The 22,073-nt window shown below is 40.3% G+C and overlaps 4 protein-coding genes across 9 annotated transcripts in view; 2 read left to right on the forward strand and 2 right to left on the reverse strand.

Annotated features, from left to right (window-relative positions):
• Window positions 1–13,843, reverse strand: part of LOC148329914 (uncharacterized) — a 37,085-nt gene extending 23,242 nt beyond the window's left edge. Inside the window, exons 1-7 of one of the 3 annotated variants that reach the window (XM_088303962.1) lie at window positions 13,793–13,843; window positions 13,525–13,706; window positions 11,866–12,195; window positions 11,023–11,430; window positions 10,060–10,148; window positions 7,741–7,845; window positions 5,149–5,254 (exon numbers count right to left, since the gene is read on the reverse strand). In XM_088303962.1, the coding sequence (XP_088160088.1) occupies window positions 5,149–5,254; window positions 7,741–7,845; window positions 10,060–10,062 (214 nt within the window). In that variant the 5' untranslated portion in view covers window positions 10,063–10,148; window positions 11,023–11,430; window positions 11,866–12,195; window positions 13,525–13,706; window positions 13,793–13,843. The other 2 variants (XM_088303963.1, XM_088303966.1) reach the window with 2 other exon arrangements.
• Window positions 1,221–7,568, forward strand: morn4 (MORN repeat containing 4). Of its 2 annotated transcripts, none has more exons than XM_088303972.1 (5): window positions 1,221–1,306; window positions 2,382–2,462; window positions 4,615–4,729; window positions 4,810–4,919; window positions 4,989–7,568. In XM_088303972.1, the coding sequence occupies exons 2-5, from the start codon at window positions 2,396–2,398 to the stop codon at window positions 5,135–5,137; spliced, it is 441 nt and encodes a 146-aa protein (XP_088160098.1). In that variant the 5' UTR covers window positions 1,221–1,306; window positions 2,382–2,395; the 3' UTR covers window positions 5,138–7,568. The 2 variants fall into 2 exon arrangements, with proteins under 2 accessions (XP_088160098.1, XP_088160099.1); XM_088303973.1 differs by having other exon boundaries at window positions 1,245–1,306; window positions 2,386–2,462.
• st3gal7 (ST3 beta-galactoside alpha-2,3-sialyltransferase 7) lies at window positions 8,587–13,958 on the forward strand. 3 transcript variants are annotated; one of them, XM_088303970.1, is made up of 8 exons: window positions 8,587–8,678; window positions 10,050–10,200; window positions 10,811–10,931; window positions 11,078–11,418; window positions 11,634–11,820; window positions 11,877–12,017; window positions 12,652–12,804; window positions 13,531–13,958. In XM_088303970.1, the coding sequence occupies exons 2-8, from the start codon at window positions 10,061–10,063 to the stop codon at window positions 13,615–13,617; spliced, it is 1,170 nt and encodes a 389-aa protein (XP_088160096.1). In that variant the 5' UTR covers window positions 8,587–8,678; window positions 10,050–10,060; the 3' UTR covers window positions 13,618–13,958. The 3 variants fall into 3 exon arrangements, with proteins under 3 accessions (XP_088160096.1, XP_088160095.1, XP_088160097.1); XM_088303969.1 differs by lacking the exon at window positions 8,587–8,678 and adding an exon at window positions 9,418–9,520; XM_088303971.1 differs by lacking the exon at window positions 8,587–8,678 and adding an exon at window positions 9,542–9,571.
• Window positions 13,959–14,037: 79 nt separating this feature from the next.
• hps1 (HPS1 biogenesis of lysosomal organelles complex 3 subunit 1) lies at window positions 14,038–21,011 on the reverse strand. Its single transcript, XM_088303968.1, is given in 18 exon segments — window positions 14,038–14,630; window positions 14,693–14,775; window positions 15,428–15,541; window positions 15,745–15,889; window positions 15,990–16,055; window positions 16,446–16,583; window positions 16,650–16,726; window positions 16,794–17,044; window positions 17,047–17,221; window positions 17,306–17,361; window positions 17,851–17,929; window positions 18,381–18,483; window positions 18,558–18,718; window positions 19,190–19,298; window positions 19,435–19,577; window positions 19,841–19,975; window positions 20,057–20,224; window positions 20,846–21,011. Coding segments are annotated over 17 exon segments (2,115 nt in total). The 5' UTR covers window positions 20,174–20,224; window positions 20,846–21,011; the 3' UTR covers window positions 14,038–14,467.
• Between the last annotated feature and the right edge of the window lie 1,062 nt (window positions 21,012–22,073).

Genomic DNA, 22,073 nt, shown 5'->3' on the forward strand with positions numbered 1-22,073 from the left:
AATTGCTCCCCGCAGATGAATATGATGTGAAACAGACATGGACTGCAGATGTGTTTGAACGCTGCAACATACTCATTCAAGAGATGCGACAGTGCGGGGATTACGCTTAAAATTGAGTGAATTAAATCAATATTGTGGTTGTAGCTATTGATGTGTATGCTAGTTGTTTGGTTTTCCTGTTTATGTTATGATAGTTCATCGTAGCAAGGAACCATATTTGCTAAATGAAGTGAAAATTGACTTCCTTCACTATAAAGATGGAGTAGAAGCGTGTGATTTCACCGAACCAATCAGAAAAAGGTAATGGTAAAATTTCAGTTAAGTGTTGTGCACATTAAGCAGTAGAGGCAGGTATTTCGTATTTCCTACTGCAATTCTAAAAGCTTGTGGGTTACAGTCTATCCATGTAAAAAAAAAATGAGCATCAATGGTTAAACGACTTGTGATTCTGACCTAATTTTATTTACTTTTGTTTTTATTTCATTTTATCTTGCACAGATTGTTAATTTGGGAATGCATGCATGTCTGACAGAATGTTTACATGCCATGTACATTTATAAGTAATTTTAACACAAATATTACATGTGATGTTGTTCATGTTCATAAATTATGCAGTCCATGAGCTGAAATCCATCCATGCAACCAGTTCTGTACTCAAAAATCAGATCAAACGATAGATGGTGTCCTATTATATAGGTATATATGCTTTCATAATCCAGAAATCTTTGGCAACACATGCCTGTAATTAACATTCGTGGACGCTGTTTTATGGTGACAATAACATCCAGACTTTATTCCACGTATTCCAATCTTTACACATGACATACATAATAAATGTAGCCTGAAGGATATTAAAGTGCACCCTGCACTGCCGCTGTATTGTAGCACCGCGTGTCCAATCAGAGGGAGTTTTTTTTTCAATGAGCAAATACACTCAGGCAATGAAAACGTAACAAGGAAGGGTTGCTCGCCATGGTGCTGTTTGAGTGACGCCTCCACTGTCTGTCGGATGTTTAGCAGCCAAAAGAATAAAAAGCCATGAGTCCTATAGTGCGAGCATGTGGCAGCATCAGTTTAATGATATTATGATTTCAGTTCGTTAAAGATATTTTACAAAAAAAAAAAACATAAAGCATTTTAGAGGCAAGGTATTCTAAATGTATATTTCACGTTTCTAAATTGATTCTCCACTTTACGAGAGACGCTTGAATGTAGCATACGGTCCTCAGCCGTTTATCTTTTTTTTACGCCCCTCGGCTGCTCTACGTCGCCTACATGCTTCAGAGACAACAAACGTAGCGTACAGGTAAATACATAAGCATTTACAAAATATAATCTGCTCGCTTTTTAATGCACAAATGGGTCGTTATGGGTGACAATTGAGTCGATGGTAAAAGCGATATATATGTCCATCAATTTGCGTGCACGCTTTAATCTAAACAAATAGACAGACATTTAGCGTTTGGATTTTTTCCCCTTCAGTAATAATCATGATTGACAGCGTTTTATTCGATGTTTTTAGAATTGCGATCGTGTGCGGAAAATGACACCTGGCTGCCATTCTGTAACACTTGTTTGCAGCATCATTTCGTAGTTATGGCCACATTATCTCGTTCCTGTCAGTACAAATAAATTAATTAATTAATGAAAATTTGTGTGACCTCAAAACTTCCTACATAAAATATTTTACCATTTGAGTATACACCGACACAATTTTCAAAAATTGGCATTAATGTGCACCTTATGGTCACAGACTCAAAACCCACGTTTCTGTTGTAAATTGGCATTTAAAAAAAAAAAAAAAAAAAAAAAAAAAAAAAAATATATATATATATATATATATATATATATATATATAATGGTTTAAATGTACATTTAATTCAGCAAAATTGTTTATTGATGTTGGATAAGTATACTGTTTAGCCTGTTTCTTGTGTCCACCTGACATAGTTTAAATTAAAAAGGTCATATTGTCATGACAACATTTGTATTTTGTGTGCATGCATGACAGCATCTTAACATGAACCGTGAAGCATTTTATTCCAATATGCTAACATAAACTGAGGCTAATTCAAACAATATTGACCACATTAATGTTCACCATTTAGTCAACTTTAATTTACATGATAAATTTCACTAAAATTCTCACTTAATATGGTTTGACTGACAAAACGAGCTTTATAACAGTATAATAACATTCTGTTCTCATTTGTCCACCCAAATTGGTGACAAGCATAACTAAAAACAAAAAAAACAAAGAGACGCTTTTTCTTTTCTTTGGTGACACTGTGATAATCGCATGAGGGCGATTTGTCTCTGCAGCAGTGGCCATCATGTGCGCGGTCAAAGGTAAACCTCATGTACATGGATGTGTTTGTCAGATAGAAGGGGCGACATGACTCTCACCAGAGGCTCCTTCACCTATGCCACTGGAGAGGAGTACCATGGCGAGTGGAAAGAAGGCAAGTGAACATCCTTCAGCCTCATTTAAATTATTATTTTTACTGTTACTTGACTTTGGGTAAGGAGTGGAGTTACACCCTGGACTGGTCGCCAGCCAATTGCAGGAAACGTATCGACAAACAATCCTTCACACTCACAGTCACAGCAATGGACAATTTTGATTCTTCAATGATTTTTTTTTTAAAAGTGGGATATAATTAGTAAAGTAAGAAAAAAAGATTCAAGCTGTTTCTTGTCACTCTCATCTGAAAATTATTGTCCAATTAAATCTCAAACAGTTAGAATTACATGGTGTGTATTTAAAACAACTGCAGAGCCTCTGCTACCTTACGTGTTGGTGTTGTTACCCTTTCAGCATCAGATATCTGAACACAAGCGGTGCAGCAACACATGTAGACAAGTAATACAGCAAAACTACAAGGCATATATCTATCCTCTGCAAAACCAAATCATGATCCTGACGTGACGTGAAGGTAAAAAAGGCCTCCAGTACTGTACATTCATTTCTACCTTATACTGCCCCCTGGAGGCCAAGCCATCCACACCCGAATGAGTTGTGTGTGATGAGAACTGTTTAATTAGTTTTAATTCCATTTAATTGTGCGTATACTGTATGTTTTTATAAAGTTTTGCTTGACGTGTGTACTATATTTTTTTTACATCTGTTTCTGGTACGTCTCTGTATTTTTGTACAAATTGTATGAATGTTTTATAGTGTAGCTTTTTTTTTGTACGATTTCCCGCAAAATTCTCAAAAGAACACAGATTCCAAAGCTTTTGGGGAGATACCATAATGTCAGTGACATGAAGACTCAAGCTGTTTTGTCAAATCCTCATGATGAACCGATCTGACGACTTTCCCTCGCCAAATATAGATTAGACTTGGGAATTCTTGGGCAGGCTGTTGTTCGGCAACCAAAGTTACTGAATTGTCTCTAGTGTGGTGCTGTCAAAAAGTACTTCTTTGGTACTCATTAAATTACATCTTGGGAGAACACTTAAATCTTATAGTCTATTGTAAACCTATTTGGGTATATTAGTGTGGATTTTATCTTAAAGCAGATGTCATGAATTCCTCGTGAAGCTGTTTTGGAAGCAGTGGAGTGTCATAGGGAAGCAAGAGCATTCCTCCGCTGATTCCTAAAGCAGAAATCTCTGCTAAATATCAGATGGATTAGAGTGCAGTTAATTCCTGTCACACAGGAGGCAGATGGGACTCCTAATTCACTGCTAAACCTTTAGCTGACAGTTGGGAGGTGCAGAAGTTAGCTTGCAGTGATTCACGTGACAGACAGTAGCAACTTTGCTCGAAAAAGTCTTCATTTTTTTTTCTTGGTCACTTTTCCATAGGAATTACTCGATAATTTTACATATTACGGGAAATTGGCTTTTAATTACTTTTGTGTGTATGTAGTTTGTAATTAAACAAAAAAAACAATTATCGTCCAATAACCGATATTTGAAGCCGAAAAAAGGGGGGGAATGGTGTCAACATTTTGAAAAATAAAATCTCCAAGTCTTGATTGAGTTTGAATGCCTTTAAGTACATATTCTAATAAATTACTAGTGATGAAACACATGTTAAGATTAAGTAGATTGACATTCATTTAATTTCGGCAAAGTCTGTCGCTATACCTTTCTCTGTTCGCGGGACCGCTCCAGTAGTGCGTGTGACTCGAGGTAAAAAGTAAACGGGCAGTTTACTGCTGATTGGCTGCACAAATAAACGATCTGTGGGTGGGCCAATCTGCCTCTGCAGGCAGGGCCACGAGCACAGCAGAGAGAGCGAAGTGCGCTGTAGCGAGCCAAAATAAACCATCTTTTTCTTTATCGGCTTTTAAATATTAAAAAAAAGGCAGATAACCTGTAAAATGTCAAATATCGGCCCCGATAATTGGTTCATCACAAGTAAGCAGAGCTGCAAAATCAGCACTGATCACTATTAGCTAACACTGTAGCCAGCATTAGCTTTGGATAATTTTGTTATAACAATGTTTTTTGATTCATTTTTCATGGTTGTGGGAGGGGAGTTGTGCTGTTAAATGATGTCTAGAATTCTTCATCACTGTCGTATTTTGATAAAAACGTCTCACATGCGTTAAGACAAATGGAAACCGTTTTGAATCTTTGATCCTTCTACTGGTTTTCCAGGTCGCCGGCATGGCGTCGGCCAGCTCAAGTTCCAGGATGGAACGTGTTTCTCGGGGCAGTTTGAGGACGGCCTCTTCCACGGCGCCGGAGTCCTGCTCTTTACGGACGGATCCAGGTGCGCAGGCAAGAGGGCGCTGCATTTGTCCCCATTCAGACGACCACTACGACTTGAATCATGTTTCGTCGCTTTTGTAGGTACGAGGGGGAGTTTGCGCACGGCAAGTTTCAGGGCCTGGGCGTCTTTAGTCGTTTCGACGGCATGAAGTTCGAGGGAGAATTCAAAGACGGACGCGTGGAGGGATACGGTGAGTCCAACCCTACATTATAACATGTGGACATTGTGCGCAGACGTCATGAGCTCTGTCTGCCTTCAGGACTGTTGACATTCCCGCACGGAACACACGGCATTCCACGGAACGAAGGCTTGTTCCAAAACCACAAACTCCAAAGGCGAGAAAAGTGTCACGCCGTGGTGCAGAGGGCGCAGGCGTCGGCCACCAACGCTCGCAGTGTCGCTCTTTGACTCTCACTAACCTCGAAATCCATGTTGTGATTTCGGCTTGTTCTCGGAGTGCCTCAGGGAGGTATACTCGTCCTCCTTCTGCTCCTTTTCTGTCATGTCCACGTGACTTCTTTTGAGCTATGGATTTATGAAACACATGAAACCAGACTTTTAACATCACGTTTTCTACACAAAAGTCACACAATCATTAACAGTGTCTTAGCAGGCTTATAGTTTGTTAGCCAACACCGGCGCTAAGAAAGAGCGCGTATTACACATTATCCTACAATGCCTGCAGTATGAAGGATTATTTGGGCAATGCTAAAACAAACTGTACGGATGATAAAATGTTCGAATTTGTGAGTACAAAGTTATAATGATAATTAGCTTGTAGTTTTATGAGAATAAATACATTTTTTAAAGAGTCTAAAGGTCAATGCATGAAAAAAACAATCATTGGCAAATTTGTAATCTTATAAGGTTATAATGCACTCATCATAATAAATATAGTCATAATTTTACAACAAGAGAGTATATAAATAAAGATGTACTGTAGTGTCCTATAACGATGATGATGATAATGACAAAGTCGTAGCGTTGAAGAAAATAAAATCGTTTTATGAGAATAGTGTAACTTTATTCGGATCATGAGAAGATGTACCTGGCAAAAGTTTTGTATTTCATCTGGAAAAAGATCTAATATAATTTTATGAGGGTGACTTGTGATTTCACAAGAAATTTCAAAAGAAATCTCATGCCAAAAAGTCCTAAATGTAGAAACAAACATGATAACTAATTGGGTTGTTTCATTAATTCTTAACTCTTTCATTTTCAGAATAATCAGACTTTTTATTTTCTCCAATTATTTCTTGTAAGTTCTTTCCAGCATGGCCCCAAATACTCCTGATACTGCAGTAAAAGACAATTCGACTCACTTCTTAGTCCTCACTTCAATACAACAGCCCTGCAATAAAATGTTTCTCTTATCGATTATTACCAAGAAGGGATTTTTGCACATCAATATAGAATGTAAATCAGTGCAACTTTTGATTTTTTTTTTTAATTACGGTTTAAAAACTGTCAAGCAAGCTGAGGTACAGTGCACTTAAAAAAAAAAAAAAAAAAAAAAACCTGCAGTGATCCGTCACCATTCTGCCCAAGGAATGCATTTGTTTCTTTTCACTTTTGCCTTAAAGACGTTTTTTTTTTTTTTTTTTGGTACAACAATCTCATGCTCTCAGCCGCGCCGCCTCCTCTGCATCATTGGCATCATCAACACGAGCGCGCACGTGTGTGTGTGTGTGTGCATGTCACACTAATGGATTTGTGGCGCGTACTTGAAGGCTGCCTTCACTTTGACAGACACGTTGCTAAGCTGCGACTGCAGAGATCCAAGTGGCACTCTCTCAGCTCTCGGTGGAAAAAGACTGCAGAGAGGATTTCATTGCACGCTGTTCACAATAGATGCATTGCTTATCCAGATATCTTCAAACTTGATGTAAACAAAAAAAAAAAAATTAAATTAAAAATGCCTTCATTCCTGGACCTAAACTGAGGCAGCTGAAAGACTTTATTTACCGTTTATGTGCGTGTGTGGGTTTTTTTTTGTGCGGTGCACAGTGATTGTATTGACTTGGACCTACTGTACTGTACTGTATATCCGATGCATCGAGAACGTGATGCACACAGGCCACAGCACAACTCGTGTGCGATGACAAATTGGCCTTAAAAAAGTCTTGGTACATGTTTTGCGGTTGCCTGCTTCCAACTTTCAACCAAAGAGACAATCCCGCGATACAATAATGAAAGTGTGACTCATATAACTGGCGATATCCAAATGATTGTTGTTGGGATTTTTTGTTTTTATTTCAATAGTCCAAACTCACATCAAAATGTCAAATCATTGCAGACAAAATGAGATTAAATCTGTAGGTGACATCAGATTTGAGTTGTAAATGTTCTCCAAGTATCTTGTATATTATTGCTGTGTTCATGATAGCTACAAATCAAATCTAAACTGCGACGTTTGCGTGCTTTGAATTCTGCCTGTTAGTTGCATTAGAGCGCAACAGAGTACAATTGTAAAATTGAGTTGGGGAAAAAAAAATGCCGAGCGAGGCAGCTTTCCAAAATGTGCGATGTTTGCTGTGTTTATTTTCTTTTAATAACTTGATTTCATTTTCATTTCAAGTGTGTTACCAACAACAACAAGAAGAAGCATGACTGGTGCTTTAATAACGCCGTGCCTCTCCAGACATTCACCTTCCAGGCAAATATCATCGCCATGGTTACACGTTTCCTTCTTTTTTTTTTTTTACAGTACCAACATAATGTGACTTTGAGAGAAAAATGCTGGACAGAAACAAATATGTGGTACCGGGGTGTTCAATAAAGTCTCATGTTGAAAAGAAATGTGGGCTTTTGGCTGCATGAAGCCCTACAAACATCATAAATAAAGACAACATTTCTATTCTTTTTACACTTGTATGACAATTAAGGTCGTTAAAATACATTTCCAGAACATCCCCAGACTCCACTTGTGCATACATGCATACAAAGATTCTATTTGACATTGGTGAATACATTAGAATGCCTAAAGATAAGACTTTAATCGAGACGCTCACCACATGCAGTTCCACAGAGGCTGGTTTGCTCCCCCCCCACCCTCTTTCCTTCTCCTCAAATCTGTGGGATCTTCTCATTGAGTCAGGTCCAACGTCAGATAGCGCCTGCGGAGAGACACAAATATGGCCGCACATAAGACATGATGGAGAACAAATTAATGGGAAAGAATGACTAAAAATAGCATTGCGGTGACCATATGCGTTGCGCAGTGAATCAACCGTACTGCATGTCATATTTAATTGTGGGCATCTTTTAGGGAGATGTGATTTTGTACATTAGGATTTCAAATAATTAAACTAATGAGGGATTAAAATGACAGTCTGGATACAAGCTGTTAGAAGAATGCAGAACAGACCAAATGCCATTAAAACAGTAAGAGTGGTAAAAGTAAATATAACTGTAAATATTTAGAATGAAATGAATATATTAAAAGTCAGTAAAATGTAAAAAAAAATATTTAAAAAATTAAATGAATGCTTACCACGAGGAACATTAAATACCTTAAAATGTAAGCGTTCGTAATGGTTTAGACAGTAGACTCATGACTTGAGCTGAAATAAAAATAAAATGAAATATACAGTAGGATGAAATTCCTTCGACTGGCCTTGTCTCCTTGTAATGATCTCGGTTTTTAAAAAGAAAATTTGAATTGACCTTTTTCTAATGAGTGTACTTTCTCGAAACATATTCACAAAATGTTTTTTTTTTTTCCATGATGAGTGCTTTTTTTTTTTAATTATGGTTAGGGGGATTGGAGAGGTTCTGAATAACCTAAGCAGACTTGGGCTGACACATTGTCCAAGCCTCAAGTTAATGTATAACCAGCGTTCGTCAGAGGGGTGAGGTAGAAAACAGCTGCAGCCATTTTAACCACACTGGGCATGAAGCTTCAACTATGTAGGAGAGACGTCACGAGCTTTTCAGGACTGCCCTACAGGTAGTTTACTCATTTTCATCACTTTTTACTTGCCTATAAATAAATTACATTTAGCTTTGTTGATATGAATTCAGCAGCAATGAAAAAAAAAAAAACTCAGTGAGCTGTCGCCTTACTACGGAGCCCCTTAGGGGACACGGAAGAGAAAAAAAAAACTTCGCGTTCCCTCGCAAAATCTTTGCGTTCCCTTGCAAAGATTGCATTCCCTCGCAAAGTTTGCGAGGGAACGCAAAGTTTGCGAGGGAATGCAAAGTTGTTGTTTTTTTTTTTCGAGTGAATGTTTATTTTTTTTAATGCGCGTTTATGTACTTCCGGGTCATCTTCCGTGTAAACAAACGCAGCAAAGATGGAGTGTGTTCACCCGTGGGCGAGTTTAATTGAATTTTACTTTGAAATTGTCTTGAAATACAAAGAAATAAAATCAGTTCTGGATATTAAGCACGGTTTTCAAATAAGTGAAAGACAGTTCCAAGCCCTCCTCCATGATTAGTGCCGCCTCCAACGTACTGTCGTCTCTTGAACAGCAGCGCATTCGAGGCAAGGGTAGTCAAACTGACCCGGAAGTACATAAACGCGCATTAAAAAAATAAATAAATAAACATTCACTCGAAAAAACAACAACTTTGCGTTCCCTCGCAAAGTTTGCGAGGGAACGAAAAGATTTTGCGAGGGAACGCAAATTATTTTTTTTTCTCTTCCATGTCCCCTAAGGGGCTCTGTACCTTACTGTGGTGGAGGCGTTTGTATATCTCAATAAACGCAGGAGCAAAGTTGCTTGGGGCTGAGGATGAGACCCTGCCCCCAAGTGGACAAGTTCAAGATTCTTGGGGTCTTATTCGCAAGTGAGGGGAGGATGGAGCAGGAGATCGATGGTCGGATTGGTGCAGCGTACGGTGCGGGTTCTTTATCGGCCTGTCATAGTGAAGAGGAAGTTGAGGAAGAAGGCGAATCTCGCGATTTATCCGTCATTCTACGCTCCTACCCTCAACTAACGAAAGAACAAGATCCCAGATATAAGCAGCTGAAATGAGTTTCCTCTGTCGGGGGTTTGGGTTCTCCCTTAGAGATAAAGTGAGAAACTGTGTGAGGTGGCTCGGATATCTTGTTAGGATGTCACCTGGACACCTCCCTGGTGAGGTGTTCCCGGGCATGGCCTCGAGGACGATGTCTTCCAGCTGGCTTGAGACCGACTCGGGATCCGAAGTGGTTTAGGAGAGGGAAATCTGGGCTTGTCTGCTTTTAAGCGTTTGCCACCGCGAGTCAATCTCGGATAAGTGAAAGATGATCATGATGACGATCAGAAAAATGACACTCGTGAACTGTATTTGGGTTGTTTTGAAAGTAAAAGTACTTGACTTGTGTGTGTTGGAGGTATCATTACCATGGTGACTCTCAATCGCTTGAGTGGGGAAGATCCTCAAGATATTTCTCCACTGCTGCCCGAGGCTGCAGAGCTGGAAGTGACAACGCCTGTAGCACACAAGCAAGAAGCAATGCCATGCAGAGACTTTTTTATCAGCCGGTAAAAAAAAAAAAAATCAATAATTTTAATGTAGTGGCGGGAAACCTACCACTCTTGGGACATACGTCAGTGCCATCATTTAGTGTAGCATCTTAAAGAACTTAAATAAATAAAAACGGAAAGTTCTAACGAGGTCTAATGATAGCCAATTATAAAAATATAATGAAATACATTTATTATTACACTGTTACACTTAAAGCTCATCTAACTGTAATTTCTCTTGTACAATTTGTGCCATTTCGGTGAATTTTGTCCCTCTCAGTGTAATGCATTGCAGTGTTGCCCCATTGCAAACTAAAACCACCTTCTTACATAAACATATTGGGAAGTTCACATCTAATTTGAGTCATTACCTTTATACAGCCAAACTTATTTTAATTGTAGTTGTGTGGGTGTACCTAATGTGGTGTCCAAATTTAGTTTTTATATGTGGGATATCATAACGTCGCTTTCCTGTGAAAAACACCTGTGTCCAATTTTGTCATTTAAAAAAAAAAATCACATTAATGGCGAAAACACTTATTGTGTACAAAAATAATAATAAAAAAAAAAATGGACCTAAGTGAATTTGACAGGACCGCTAATCTAATAATGTGATGTTGTCACCCAGGAAAGAGAATGCTCTCCTCAGTGTGCTTCTTCTGGCTGGATGCTACTCTGCTATTTTGATTCCAGCATATTTCCCCCTGCATAAATTTGCTATTACTGATGATCAGCATTCCAAACGGGAGGTGCGTATCGACACACACGCGCTCAGCACACACAACCCCGCCCCCGCGCACACACACATGCAGAGAGAGTCACACAGAGACACAAACGCACACAGCCACCCATTCCCACTGTGACATTCCATTCTCTTCGGCTTCCGCCTCCTCAGGAGGTGCTGAACCGTTCGGCCTGGCTGCTGTCAGGGCGGTGTCATCGTCGCTGGTGCGTGGAGCGCCTGAAGCAGCTTCCGTGTTCCTCAGTCCTGACGGACATCCCGGTGTTCCTGCAGCCGGAAGGCAGCAACGCCTCTTGGGACACGCGCCCTCCTCTGGGGCTCCACGGGAGCCGAGAGCATCTTCATCGGGCTCTGGCCTCTCTGCCTCAGCCAGGCTTGCCTCAGTCGTTGCGGCAGGATGGAGGCTGCAGAAGATGTGTGGTGGTGGGCAGCGGAGGGGTGCTCCACGGGAGCCGTCTTGGAGCACATATAGATCAGTATGATGTCATCATCAGGTGTGTTGGCAACTAAAGCACACGCAGGGGAAAGACGAGTTTAGTAATATTTTTTAAAAAAATCAATTTTAAAGATTCAAACACTAAAGTTCAAAGTTAAATACAACAAAACTGTATTGGGTGATTCTTTTGCATGCCACTAGAGGGAGCCCACATAACACACTTTTATTTTTGAACGTCCAACGATGCTCATGTTGTTTGTTATCATAATTCAGGATGAACAATGCTCCAGTGCACGGCTACGAGAGAGACGCTGGTTCTCGCACAACCATCCGCCTGATGTATCCCGAGGGAGCACCCAGCTCCGCCGACGAGTACAACAACACCTCCATTGTTGCTCTTGTGGTTTTCAAGAGTCTCGACCTGGACTGGCTCACCTCAGTCATCACTAAACAACCTCTGGTAGGCGGAATCAGTGACGTTCGATAAACTTAAATCATCACGTACGCATTTCACAGGGCTTCTGGTCCAAGTTGTGGTTCTGGAAGGAGGTGGTGGATGACATTCCCTTGAGAGCAGAGAACTTCCGCATCCTTCATCCAGAGATTATTCGCAAGACCGAAGAAGTGCTGCAAAAATACTCACAAAAACAAGGAAATGTGAGTATATTTCAGTCGAGCGTCAAAGTGTGATATGATCATCGAACCAGAAGTAGACTTAATTTGACGAAGGGGCTATTCGGCTGCCTGCCTCTTCTTCGAGCGTGACTCATGTCACCTCTTCTCACATTCGTCTCCTCGCAATCGATATTCTTCCGCCAATTCCAGAATACTCGCCCTAAATAAAAAAAATCAAGTAGATCCATACAAATATAGACATTCATGTAAAAATAACTCATCTTAAAATAGCATTAGCATGAACAATTGATTTTTGTTTTTTTTTACTAAGATGATGTATAAATACATTCCATAATGCTTTCATTGCAACAATAACTATTAATCAAATATTTTTTGTTTTTGCTGACACGGTGACAAATTTAAGGTTGAACTATTATCTATATTGGGATGAAAGTTGGCATTCCAGAGCTGAAAAATGACAAAAACAGACCAAATTTGGAGATAGGTGGTTTTTGCCGGACAGCGATGACATTAAAATGCTCAAAAACATTCCTAGGAAATCATATTGTCCCATCACTGCATAGCTATTTTTACAGCTTGCAAATTTGTCATGGGACGGGCTACTTATGTGGTCGTGGCGTTTACGGAGCAGACGTGAGCATGTGTTGTGTTGAAGTCAATGGTGCCCACGCTGGGGGCTGGCGCAGTGGTGATGGCTCTGCAGCTGTGCGACCACGTGAGCCTGGCAGGCTTCGGTTACAACATGCAGCATCCTCACGCTCCTCTTCACTATTACGAGACCATACGCATGGCCGCCATGAAGGCTCAGGTAAGTCCACCGGCTCGCTCCTTACATCCTGGCATCGCATGCAGTCCGTACCTCCACATTTTGGTGGTTCCATACTTTTTGCTACTTTTGATATGTATTTTTTTTTGTGTTAATGATTAGCACATTCAATTTACGGGGAAAATCCCAATTTATTATAATTGTTTTTTTTTTTTAACACTTTTTGTCTGCACAATTTGGATTGATAAGTTAACTAAAAAAAATAAATAGTACATAAGCAGAATTTTTGCCAACTCTGTCCTCCTTTGCTCATTAAATTGTGCTGTGGATCCTTGATTTAATTTTGTTGGCATTGGAAACAAATTAAATGATTTTCACAGCCAACATTTTCTTTTTATTTATTGTATTTATTCAGGTATTTATCTGTACATTTTCCCTATTTTGTAACTTTTGTTTGGTGCAGAGCAAAATAAAATTTCAGTGTAAATTTTTCTAACCTTTTGTTTTGTCTTTGTATTGACAATATATACAATTTAGTGTGGTTCCAGGATTTAGTTGACTTATTTTTAATGACCACTTTCCCCATCAAATCATTACATCAATATAGCCAGGATGTTTTCTATTATTTCTTTCCATCAAGATTTTAATGCAGAACCCAAAGATACATTCACAAAAAAAAAAAACAATTTTGAGTCAATATTTTTCTCATCAACATCATTGGCCTCGGAGGAGGTGGGTGCTCTACTCAATGTGTTGTCATACCTGCAGGTGGTTCATGACGTCAGCTCTGAGAAGCTCTTTCTGAGGGAGCTCGTGGCAGCTGGCGCCGTCAGCGACCTCACGGGAGCGCTGTGAAGCGGACGTGCAGACGCTGACACGAACTTGAACTCAACACGTTTCCGCCTCCTCCCTCTTCTTGCCGCCGTGAGCCGATGATGATGATGCTGATGATGAAGAGGACGAGGATGAGCATGATGTCCTACATTACTGTGGCCACGCATGCAGCTGCTCCGAAGCGGCGGGGACTGACCTTTAAAGCACAACATCCTCGGGGTCTGACAGAAAACTTGGTGGATTCAACTCTGAAAGGTTAGAAGACAAGCTGAGACTGTATTGGCTCGTCTTGACAGGAAGTGATATCATCATCCCACAGCTATATTGGATAAAAACAATATTAATATAATATAAAAAAACAACAATATTCTACTGTGGATTGTATGCGGTTATATGGCCCTTAATCACGTTCTGCAGCCCAAAAAAACACCAACAAAATTTTCATAAAATTCTTTAATATGAAAAATGTCACTCTACAGAAGCACTTCATAAAAGTATACAGTAACAACACAATTAAATAGAATGGAAAGAATTTAACTTTTGGAAGGTTATTCAATGAGCATTGCACTGCTCATTCTGGAATGCATGACTTGGCCACCAGGGGGCATCACAGTACGAATAGACATACAAAACCCAGATATGTTAGTTGTTTTCCACAGAGGATAAAGAATATAGACCTGTGAGAATTGCCTGCATGTGTTGCTACAAATCATGTGAAGGCAGAAATTGCCAATTATTTATGTAAGCGGTTGTTGTCGCAGAGAAAAATGCGAAATAAAAGCAGACTGACATGAAAGTGTACTGAAAATATTAAAATGTGCAAAACAGTGACGGGTTGGTCAGAGTATGCACCGTGGTCTTAGCTGAGTGTCTAGAGGAGCGGGTTCCTCGAGGGCTCCCACAGCTTGCTGGCCAACTGTCTGCAGTGCTGCAGGATGATGTCAGTGGGGATGACGCCCAGGTGCACCGTGAGCAGTTCGTAGCACTTGACTACCTCGCCCTGGTGGCTCTTACTGTAGAAGCGCAGAAGCTTCCTGATAACACACAATGAGCATTTAAATTTTTGTTTTTTACATTTCCGCCGAGGTTCTCTCACCTGTAGTAGTCCCAGGCAAGCATCCCGATCGGTGCAGAGTCATCGGATAGGACGGGCATTTCCACTGCCTCCAATTTGTAGCCCTGATTGGTTTAATATACCAGCGCAGAGTATGAGGCAGTTACAAGGACGGGAAATTTTTGGGCTCATGGGCCACATTTGATGCTTAAAACGGAGAGATGAGCTATGTCATTAGTATCTGTGGGCAGAAATGTTTAACTGTATGTAAAATAATTTGTTATAATATAAATTTCACCAATGAACAAGTACAGTGAATAAATACAATTCTAATATTTTTATTGTTCACCAAAATAAGTAAGCAATTATTTAATAATATAAATGAATTATACACACTGTAAAAAAATTAATCAAGAAATTTTAATTGACCAATTTCATGGAAGAAACAGCTACTTAACGCAATTAAAATGCTCGTGGGGTTTATGTATGAGGTGTGTCAGTAAAGTTCCAGGACAAATATTACAAAAGACAGATTTATGCATCCTTTGCTTTGTTCAGTGAGCGAGAAAAGGCAAGAGCCGTAACATGTCAATAATCGCCGTGCTCTAGCACGCTCTATGTTCACACAACCTGCCTGCATGTGTTTTGAAGACATGCACGGCAAATCTTTCCAGAAAGTTGTCCGAGGAAAACGTAGCGGTAGCACGTCCTGGAACTTTTCAGACACACTTTGAATGAAGGTAAAATAAAATGACGGCGCAAACCCAACAAACTTACGGTTTCATTTTCAAACCAGAGGAAGTAGCAGAAATAGAAGTCGCCGTCTCGCAGCGTGACCGTGGAGTAACCCTTTTGGAGGTAGCGCCGCATTGTGCTCACCAGCCTCCAAACCTTGAATGCAATATAGACGCACTTACAGTAGTGTAGTGACTTGATGATCGAGTGAGATCCAGCACGTACAAAAGCTTGAATTGTGCCGGAGCACATACTGCATGACGACAATTGATCATGAAGCCTGACTGTGGCACGTGTTGCTCAGATACCGTCAATCGTCTGCAGTTGATCACAACATTCGAGTGACACGAGCGTCTCACCTTGTTCTTGATCAACCGAGCCACCGGCCCTTTGCCCAGCTCCGATGTTGTGCGCTCAGTGACATTGAGGGAAGGCGCTATCATCTGGCCCGTGGATCGATCCACACAGATGAAGTGGATGAGGCCCGGGAAGTCCTCCAGGTACGTGAGGCCAAGTGGGTCAAGGGCAGTATCGGCACTTTGAGATATATTATTAAAGTCAGGGACAAATCAATGGTACCAGGCTGGTTTCCATGAAAGGATATGACACCATGGTAATGTTTCGCTTGCTTTTCACGAGCAAGAAGTCCTTCCAGTCTAGCAGCTTTTCCCTGGGAGAAACCGAGGAATTGAGAGGCAACACAGAAGAGGTGCCCAAAAAGCAACACTTGAATGAGAAACTTGTATATTACACAATTCATTTACAGAGAAACTCTCTTGCCAATTGCAGAGTAGGCCAGTGCTTCTCAATTATTTTCTGTTACACACTCCCCCAACAAGAAGAAAATAATTTGCGCCCCCCCCAAAAACACACTCTCCACTGCAACTATAAATAATAGCATTTTTACGCAAAACAAACCTACACCGTAGAGTTGATACTCACAGTGCACAATGGGAAATAAGAGCGCCACTGCCAACTAGTGGAGTGGATGTGCAATTACACTTTATTGTAGTATGGCGGAAAAAAAAGCATGTGAAATATCGCACTGACTGATACGCACTGCAGCATGGCTTGGGCTCGCTCCTGCAGGGTAGGCGAGAGTTTCCGAGAAACGTCGGCCGGTCCGGCATCAATGAGGAAGCATTGGCGGTAAATGCCACACAGCTGCGTCTTCATGTTCTTACAGCACGGGATGAGACTGCAAGGAAAGTACGGCAATACTGACACTGAAATGTAAACACTGAGCATCTGCCAAGACACTCACTCTCTGTTGAAGCCGGGTCCACCTCGGGAAAAGGCTCGGTTCTTGAACTCGCTCCAGACATTTTGTAACTGTGCAGACTGGATCGAAAAGAAGACAATTAAATGGTCGTTAATACAAATGATCAAGTTTGTGAAAAATATATACTTGAATGTCGCTGGGCCCGAGAGCTTTGATGAACTTGTCCAGTTTGCTTCTGATGTCGTGTATTGTCGGTTGACTTCTCGTAGCAGATGACCCTTCCTGACCTTCACTCAAACGCTTCTCCAGCTTGGCAAAAGCTTCCAGGAACATGTAGACAGACGCCGCCACTGCACTTGTGGGAATCTGATTGGATTCCGGAGAACGCCGATTGTGTGAGTTCAAAGTCAAACGCATCTGGGAGGGAGATGTGCATGAGTACAAACCTTCGTGAGCAGCACCAGCGTTATGCCGGGCCACAGTGGAAGACAGTACATGGAGTGAGGCATCATGGGATACAGCCCCTCCTTGTGGGACACTTCCAGAAACACCCTGCGCGGCGTGGACGGGTCAGGGGGAGGGACATCTAAAGTGTGGAGGCTGTCCTCTGCCATCTGAGCAGACATTTGGAGAGTAAGCTACAACATGATGTAATGCGACACATTTGAGTATGAAGCGTAAGAAATATTAAGACGCACGTGAATGTCTGGATCCACAAATTCAAACGTCGTCGCATCTTCTCTTGCTTGGTTTTCTGGAGTAACATTAACAACAAATTATTAGACACAATAGAAAAATTCACTTCAATTCACTTCACGCTTGACTACAAAAAGCGGTAATTGGGCACAAATTATATGTCATAGGTCAAGTTTATCTTCAACATACACTTTTTTTTTTAACTTTACTCAAATAAATATTGTTCCATTACAATTATTGTTAGGCTGCAAGAAATCACAATTACTTCTTTAGATGCATTTTATGCTCTTGTGATTTTATTTAGATATAAACAAACAAATTGTTTCAATCGCAGAATGTAAACACGCTAAAGATTTATGGTGGGTTTGTTTCTTGTTTTTTTCAGTAAAATCCTAAGCATTGCCATATAAAAAAAGGCAACATTAAAACAAATATTCAGTCATTTTTCCCGTTGATTGCATTTTATTTAGTATTTATTTTTTTATATACATATTCAAACCACAATTTGCGCTGCGGTTTACTGTGTTCCATAGTAAAACAAACTCACCTGAACAGCTGGAATCGGTAGGGGAGGGCTGAGGTGTGTAAAAGCTCTCCGGGCCAGAGCCGCTTGTACTATCAACTTCCTTTCCATGAAAGAGACAAAGAATAATAATGTTTGATAATATTCATATCAATAATAATAAATTAAACTGACAGAAAAAAAGTGCTAAATGTTAAAGAGGTGATAAAAATTAAAGAATTATAATAAGTATAAAAAAAACCCCTAAATAATCCCGAAATAAAGGTAATGAAAAAAATTACAAATTATAATAATAGATAACAAAATGACAGAGGAAAAAAGATAATGATTAACCTAGTGGTTTTAAAATGTGTCGCGTGGCCTGGTCGGGTGTGACACAAGCACCTTGGAAAAAAATAATTTTTCAAACCTATAAAGGTAACTTCAGCTCCAGGCTAAAGGCTAAATGTAAGCATTTTTTATCACAGCACAATAATCTGCAGATGCTTAGCTCACAGCTGCTATGCGAAAAGCGTTAGCTCTAAGTGGGTGACCATCAGCGCCACCTACAGTACCTCAGAAGCGTGGTCATCTTGGTCCATGTTGCTAGGATACATATTTTGGGCCATGATGATGAGGGCCAAGAGGTCTGAAGTGGCGAGTGTGCTCGCACTGCGGCTGCAGATACATTCAAGGCCAAAGTGACAATGTTTATTTGGGTTGGCCAAGATGAGGTGCGAGAGTGCAGGTACCTGGAGTAGAAGGCCAGCAATTTGGTATGCACCAGGATGAAAGCATGCTGCACTTCCTCTCCCGCTCTCTCCACGCTGCTATTGAGCTGCTGAACTAAACGGCGCTCCAGGAACTCGATGCACTGCTCGCACAGCGTGGGGTGAATCAGCCTCTCCACCGCCTGACAGGGCCAGAACATGCGTGTTGTCAAGATGGCTCTTTGTAAGAGTAAATATTTTCCTGATCTATGAAGAGTCTAATTTCCTGTATCACTCCTGAGGACGATCTCTCATGGCACACCAGGATGCCGCAGCACTTGTTTGGGATTTGCTGCTATAATTCAATCCGTTTGTATTCAAATAGAGAGTACTGCTGCCATCTAGTGGTTAATTGTTTCCAAAATAAATGTTAGCTACAAAAAAAAAGGCCAATGTGAGAGTTTGATTTTTTATTCTTAAACAGTGTCAGTTAAGAATATTGTCATGATGAGTGAATGACATAAATCATAAAATGACTTCACGGGCTGAGCTAAGGGGCGATTAAAAAAAAAAAAAAAAAAAAAAACGTCATTCAATTTAAAACAGAACAAAAACATAACATGCTGCATAACATGCAAATTTGAAAAAAATATATGATGGTGAATAGACTCCACCTCCACTAAGAAGCTTTGGTCGTTCTCCCTGAGCTGGTTGTAGGTGTCCAGCAAGCTCTGGAGATGTTTCCACAGACGAGACCTCTGTTCCGTGTCTTGAGGACGCAGCCTAGACAGCAGTAGAACAACCAAAAGACATCAATATCGAATGTCAGGTCACACATGTGCTGTTGGACAAAACAACTAATGAATACTGTGCGACATTGATGGAGTAGGACCTAATATACATTTCGAAGATGTCTTACTCTCTCCTAATCAGGCTACCGCTGAGGGTGACCATGCCGAAGAGCACCTCAATCATCTTTTTGGTCACGTAGATCTTCCTCCTCAAATCGTCCTCCTCATCCTCGCCGTCTCCGTTGACGGCGATGTAGAGACACTCGTCAAACTAAAGGTGAACACATATCACATTCAGGATGCTTTTCCAAGTTTCATCCATCATAACTTTTGGAATTGTACACACGAAATTATCTTAAATATGACGAAATGTTTATGGTTTTTGGGTCAAAGAGAATATTGCACAGTATGGTCAAATCAAATTGCAGTCAATTCAGAAATTAAAAAAAAAGAGAATAATTATTTCCACAAGAATTTAGAAACATCAATAGTAGTTCATAAATGGAACTTTTTTTTTTTTTTAACGCTGACTACCTGGTGTAGCACGTAGATGTGGTTGTTCTCCGTGTTGAAGCAAGTGTAGCTGTCACCGAGCCTGTCGAGCATGGAGCTGCACGAGATGATGATGGGCGCCAACAAGGTGCTGATGCTGTCCTCAAAATCTGGAAGCTTCAGTACATCACATATTATACTAGAATTATTTTGGATGCAATTACAGGAGGTAGATATACACATTCTTCTCCTCTCTACCCTCTGGCCTTCCTCCTGTGCTGCGCCATACTGCAGCTGGATGTTTTGTTGGAAGCCCGGATCAGTCCAGTGGAAGAGGACTTCGGCACTCTCAGTTGTGATGATCAAGGCTTTCATTTGGAAGACTCGCGTTCTTTTTTGAACCTCGACAACTCTGCATATATTACACTTAAAAAAAACAACAACATGGAAACGCAGCACTGAAGTCAGCAGGGAGAAATAAAATAAAATTCTACAGTATATACTTAAAAGTTCATGAAGGAAAATAATGAGTTATTAAGTTATTAAATTAAGAGAAAAACAGAAATACCTATTCGGGATGAAAAAAAACATGGAAATAAATATTTTTTGGTTCGACAGCCACTATTTTTGTATTTATTTTCGTTGCATATCACTGCACGTCACGTTGTAATTCGAAATGTCATATTTAACTCAATAACTCTTTGGCAGAGCCATAAACACGCTCTACATTTAAAAAGGCATGATTTTTCCTGAAAGCACTTTTACTTAATGTCAATACGTTGCAGGTGTACCTAATAAAACGTCCGTTAGGTTAACTACTAACAACGACAATGTTATAAAGGGGCCATCTGTATTGTGTACAAAAGTGGAACATCAATGTTTAAAAACACACACAGACAAACAACGATCGCATTTGATCATTTTCATTCTACAGTATTTCTGTTTTTCGATTTGCACGCTGCAAAAAAAGTTAGCTCCTAAAAAAACAGGCGAACTTCCTCAATGCACTCGCACTTGCCACTCGTGAAAAATAACCATTTGACTTACTTTGCGTTTTAAAAATCCGGCGATGTAGATATTACGATCCTTTTTTTTTCTTGCTTGTCTTTAAAGTTTCGGCCAGTGTGAGTATACTTGAAGAATACCGGTACTCATTCCTTCCGCATTTCAGCCGCTCCACATCCGCGTCATGTGACCACAGCACAAGTAGTATCCGTGCGCGCTCGAACTCGGATCAAGTATGAATGGGATTTTTTATTTTCTTTCTTTCACTAAATACTCGTGTAGTCAAATGTGGTCATGTGCTGCTTCAACCGTATCGCGTGATCAGCGACTGCGATGGTTTGATATTTCTGGAATGTTAACTCTATGGTGGGAATTTTGAGCATTTAAACATGATGTTCCTTTGTTCGTTAAATTATTAGACTTGCACCAGGATAGCAAAGACAGTTTACAGAGGGCCATAAATTGGGCAACGCCATGCAAAACAGCTGTGGGGGAAAAAATCTCAGAAACTGTATAACTAACTTACCATACTTAGTTTGGACTTGATATACTAAATATTTATAAGAAAATGACATCTGGTCACAAATGTTGAAGAAATCAAATTAAAATGCAAACCAAATGAGAAACAATACAAAAGGTGGTAAATAAGCCTTCTTCCCAACCATGAAATATCGTACTTACTGTTGGGAGGACTGAGCACTGCCTCGAATAGTCCTAAAAGGTAATTAAAGCATCGGGTGCCACAAGATATTGCCAAAGCACTCCATGAAGCGAGTGATGGGGAAATAAAGCGTCAAACCTGCTTCGCGAGCAAGTTGTAGTATTTTTTGACTCCTGTAGATGGCACTCTCTGTTTAACATTGGGGTGAAAGCACACCGACTTGCCATAACCCTTTATTGAAACCAACAGTGCCATCTAGAGGACTCAAAAATACAACAACTGGTTCATGAAGCAAATTTGAAGCTTCATTTCACCAACACTACATGAAGCTAATCAACTCACTTCAACAAAGCTCATTGGTACCAGTATGCCACAAGATGGGAGTGTTTCTTTCCTACCGGACCTCATTAGGCAGTTCCTCAGTCTGAATTGTCAAAGGATACAAACTGGAATTTGCATGAAATGGCTGTCTCAAACCAAAATGGATGATTGCTGATCAGTGTCATGCATATATAATCATTTAAACGTTATTGACATTACAACACAACTTATTGGCACTGTATGCAACTTTCCAAGGGATGATGCCCCCCCCCCCCCCTAAAATGCTAA

The sequence above is a fragment of the Idiotropiscis lumnitzeri genome, chromosome 9 (assembly GCF_059441095.1).
Source record: "Idiotropiscis lumnitzeri isolate Australia: NSW breed Sydney's pygmy pipehorse chromosome 9, RoL_Ilum_1.0, whole genome shotgun sequence".
Taxonomy (NCBI): Eukaryota; Metazoa; Chordata; class Actinopteri; order Syngnathiformes; family Syngnathidae; genus Idiotropiscis; species Idiotropiscis lumnitzeri.

Excerpts from the sequence above, each read along its gene's own strand:
- morn4 (XM_088303972.1), top strand. The coding sequence starts at position 2,396 with ATGACTCTCACCAGAGGCTCCTTCACCTATGCCACTGGAGAGGAGTAC. Across the intron at positions 2,463-4,614 it reads CCATGGCGAGTGGAAAGAAG|GTCGCCGGCATGGCGTCGGC; the intron begins GCAAGTGAACAT and ends CTGGTTTTCCAG. Across the intron at positions 4,920-4,988 it reads CGGACGCGTGGAGGGATACG|GACTGTTGACATTCCCGCAC; the intron begins GTGAGTCCAACC and ends GTCTGCCTTCAG.
- st3gal7 (XM_088303969.1), top strand. The coding sequence starts at position 9,466 with ATGAGACCCTGCCCCCAAGTGGACAAGTTCAAGATTCTTGGGGTCTTA. Across the intron at positions 11,419-11,633 it reads CAGTATGATGTCATCATCAG|GATGAACAATGCTCCAGTGC; the intron begins GTGTGTTGGCAA and ends ATCATAATTCAG. Across the intron at positions 12,018-12,651 it reads ACTCACAAAAACAAGGAAAT|TCAATGGTGCCCACGCTGGG; the intron begins GTGAGTATATTT and ends GTTGTGTTGAAG.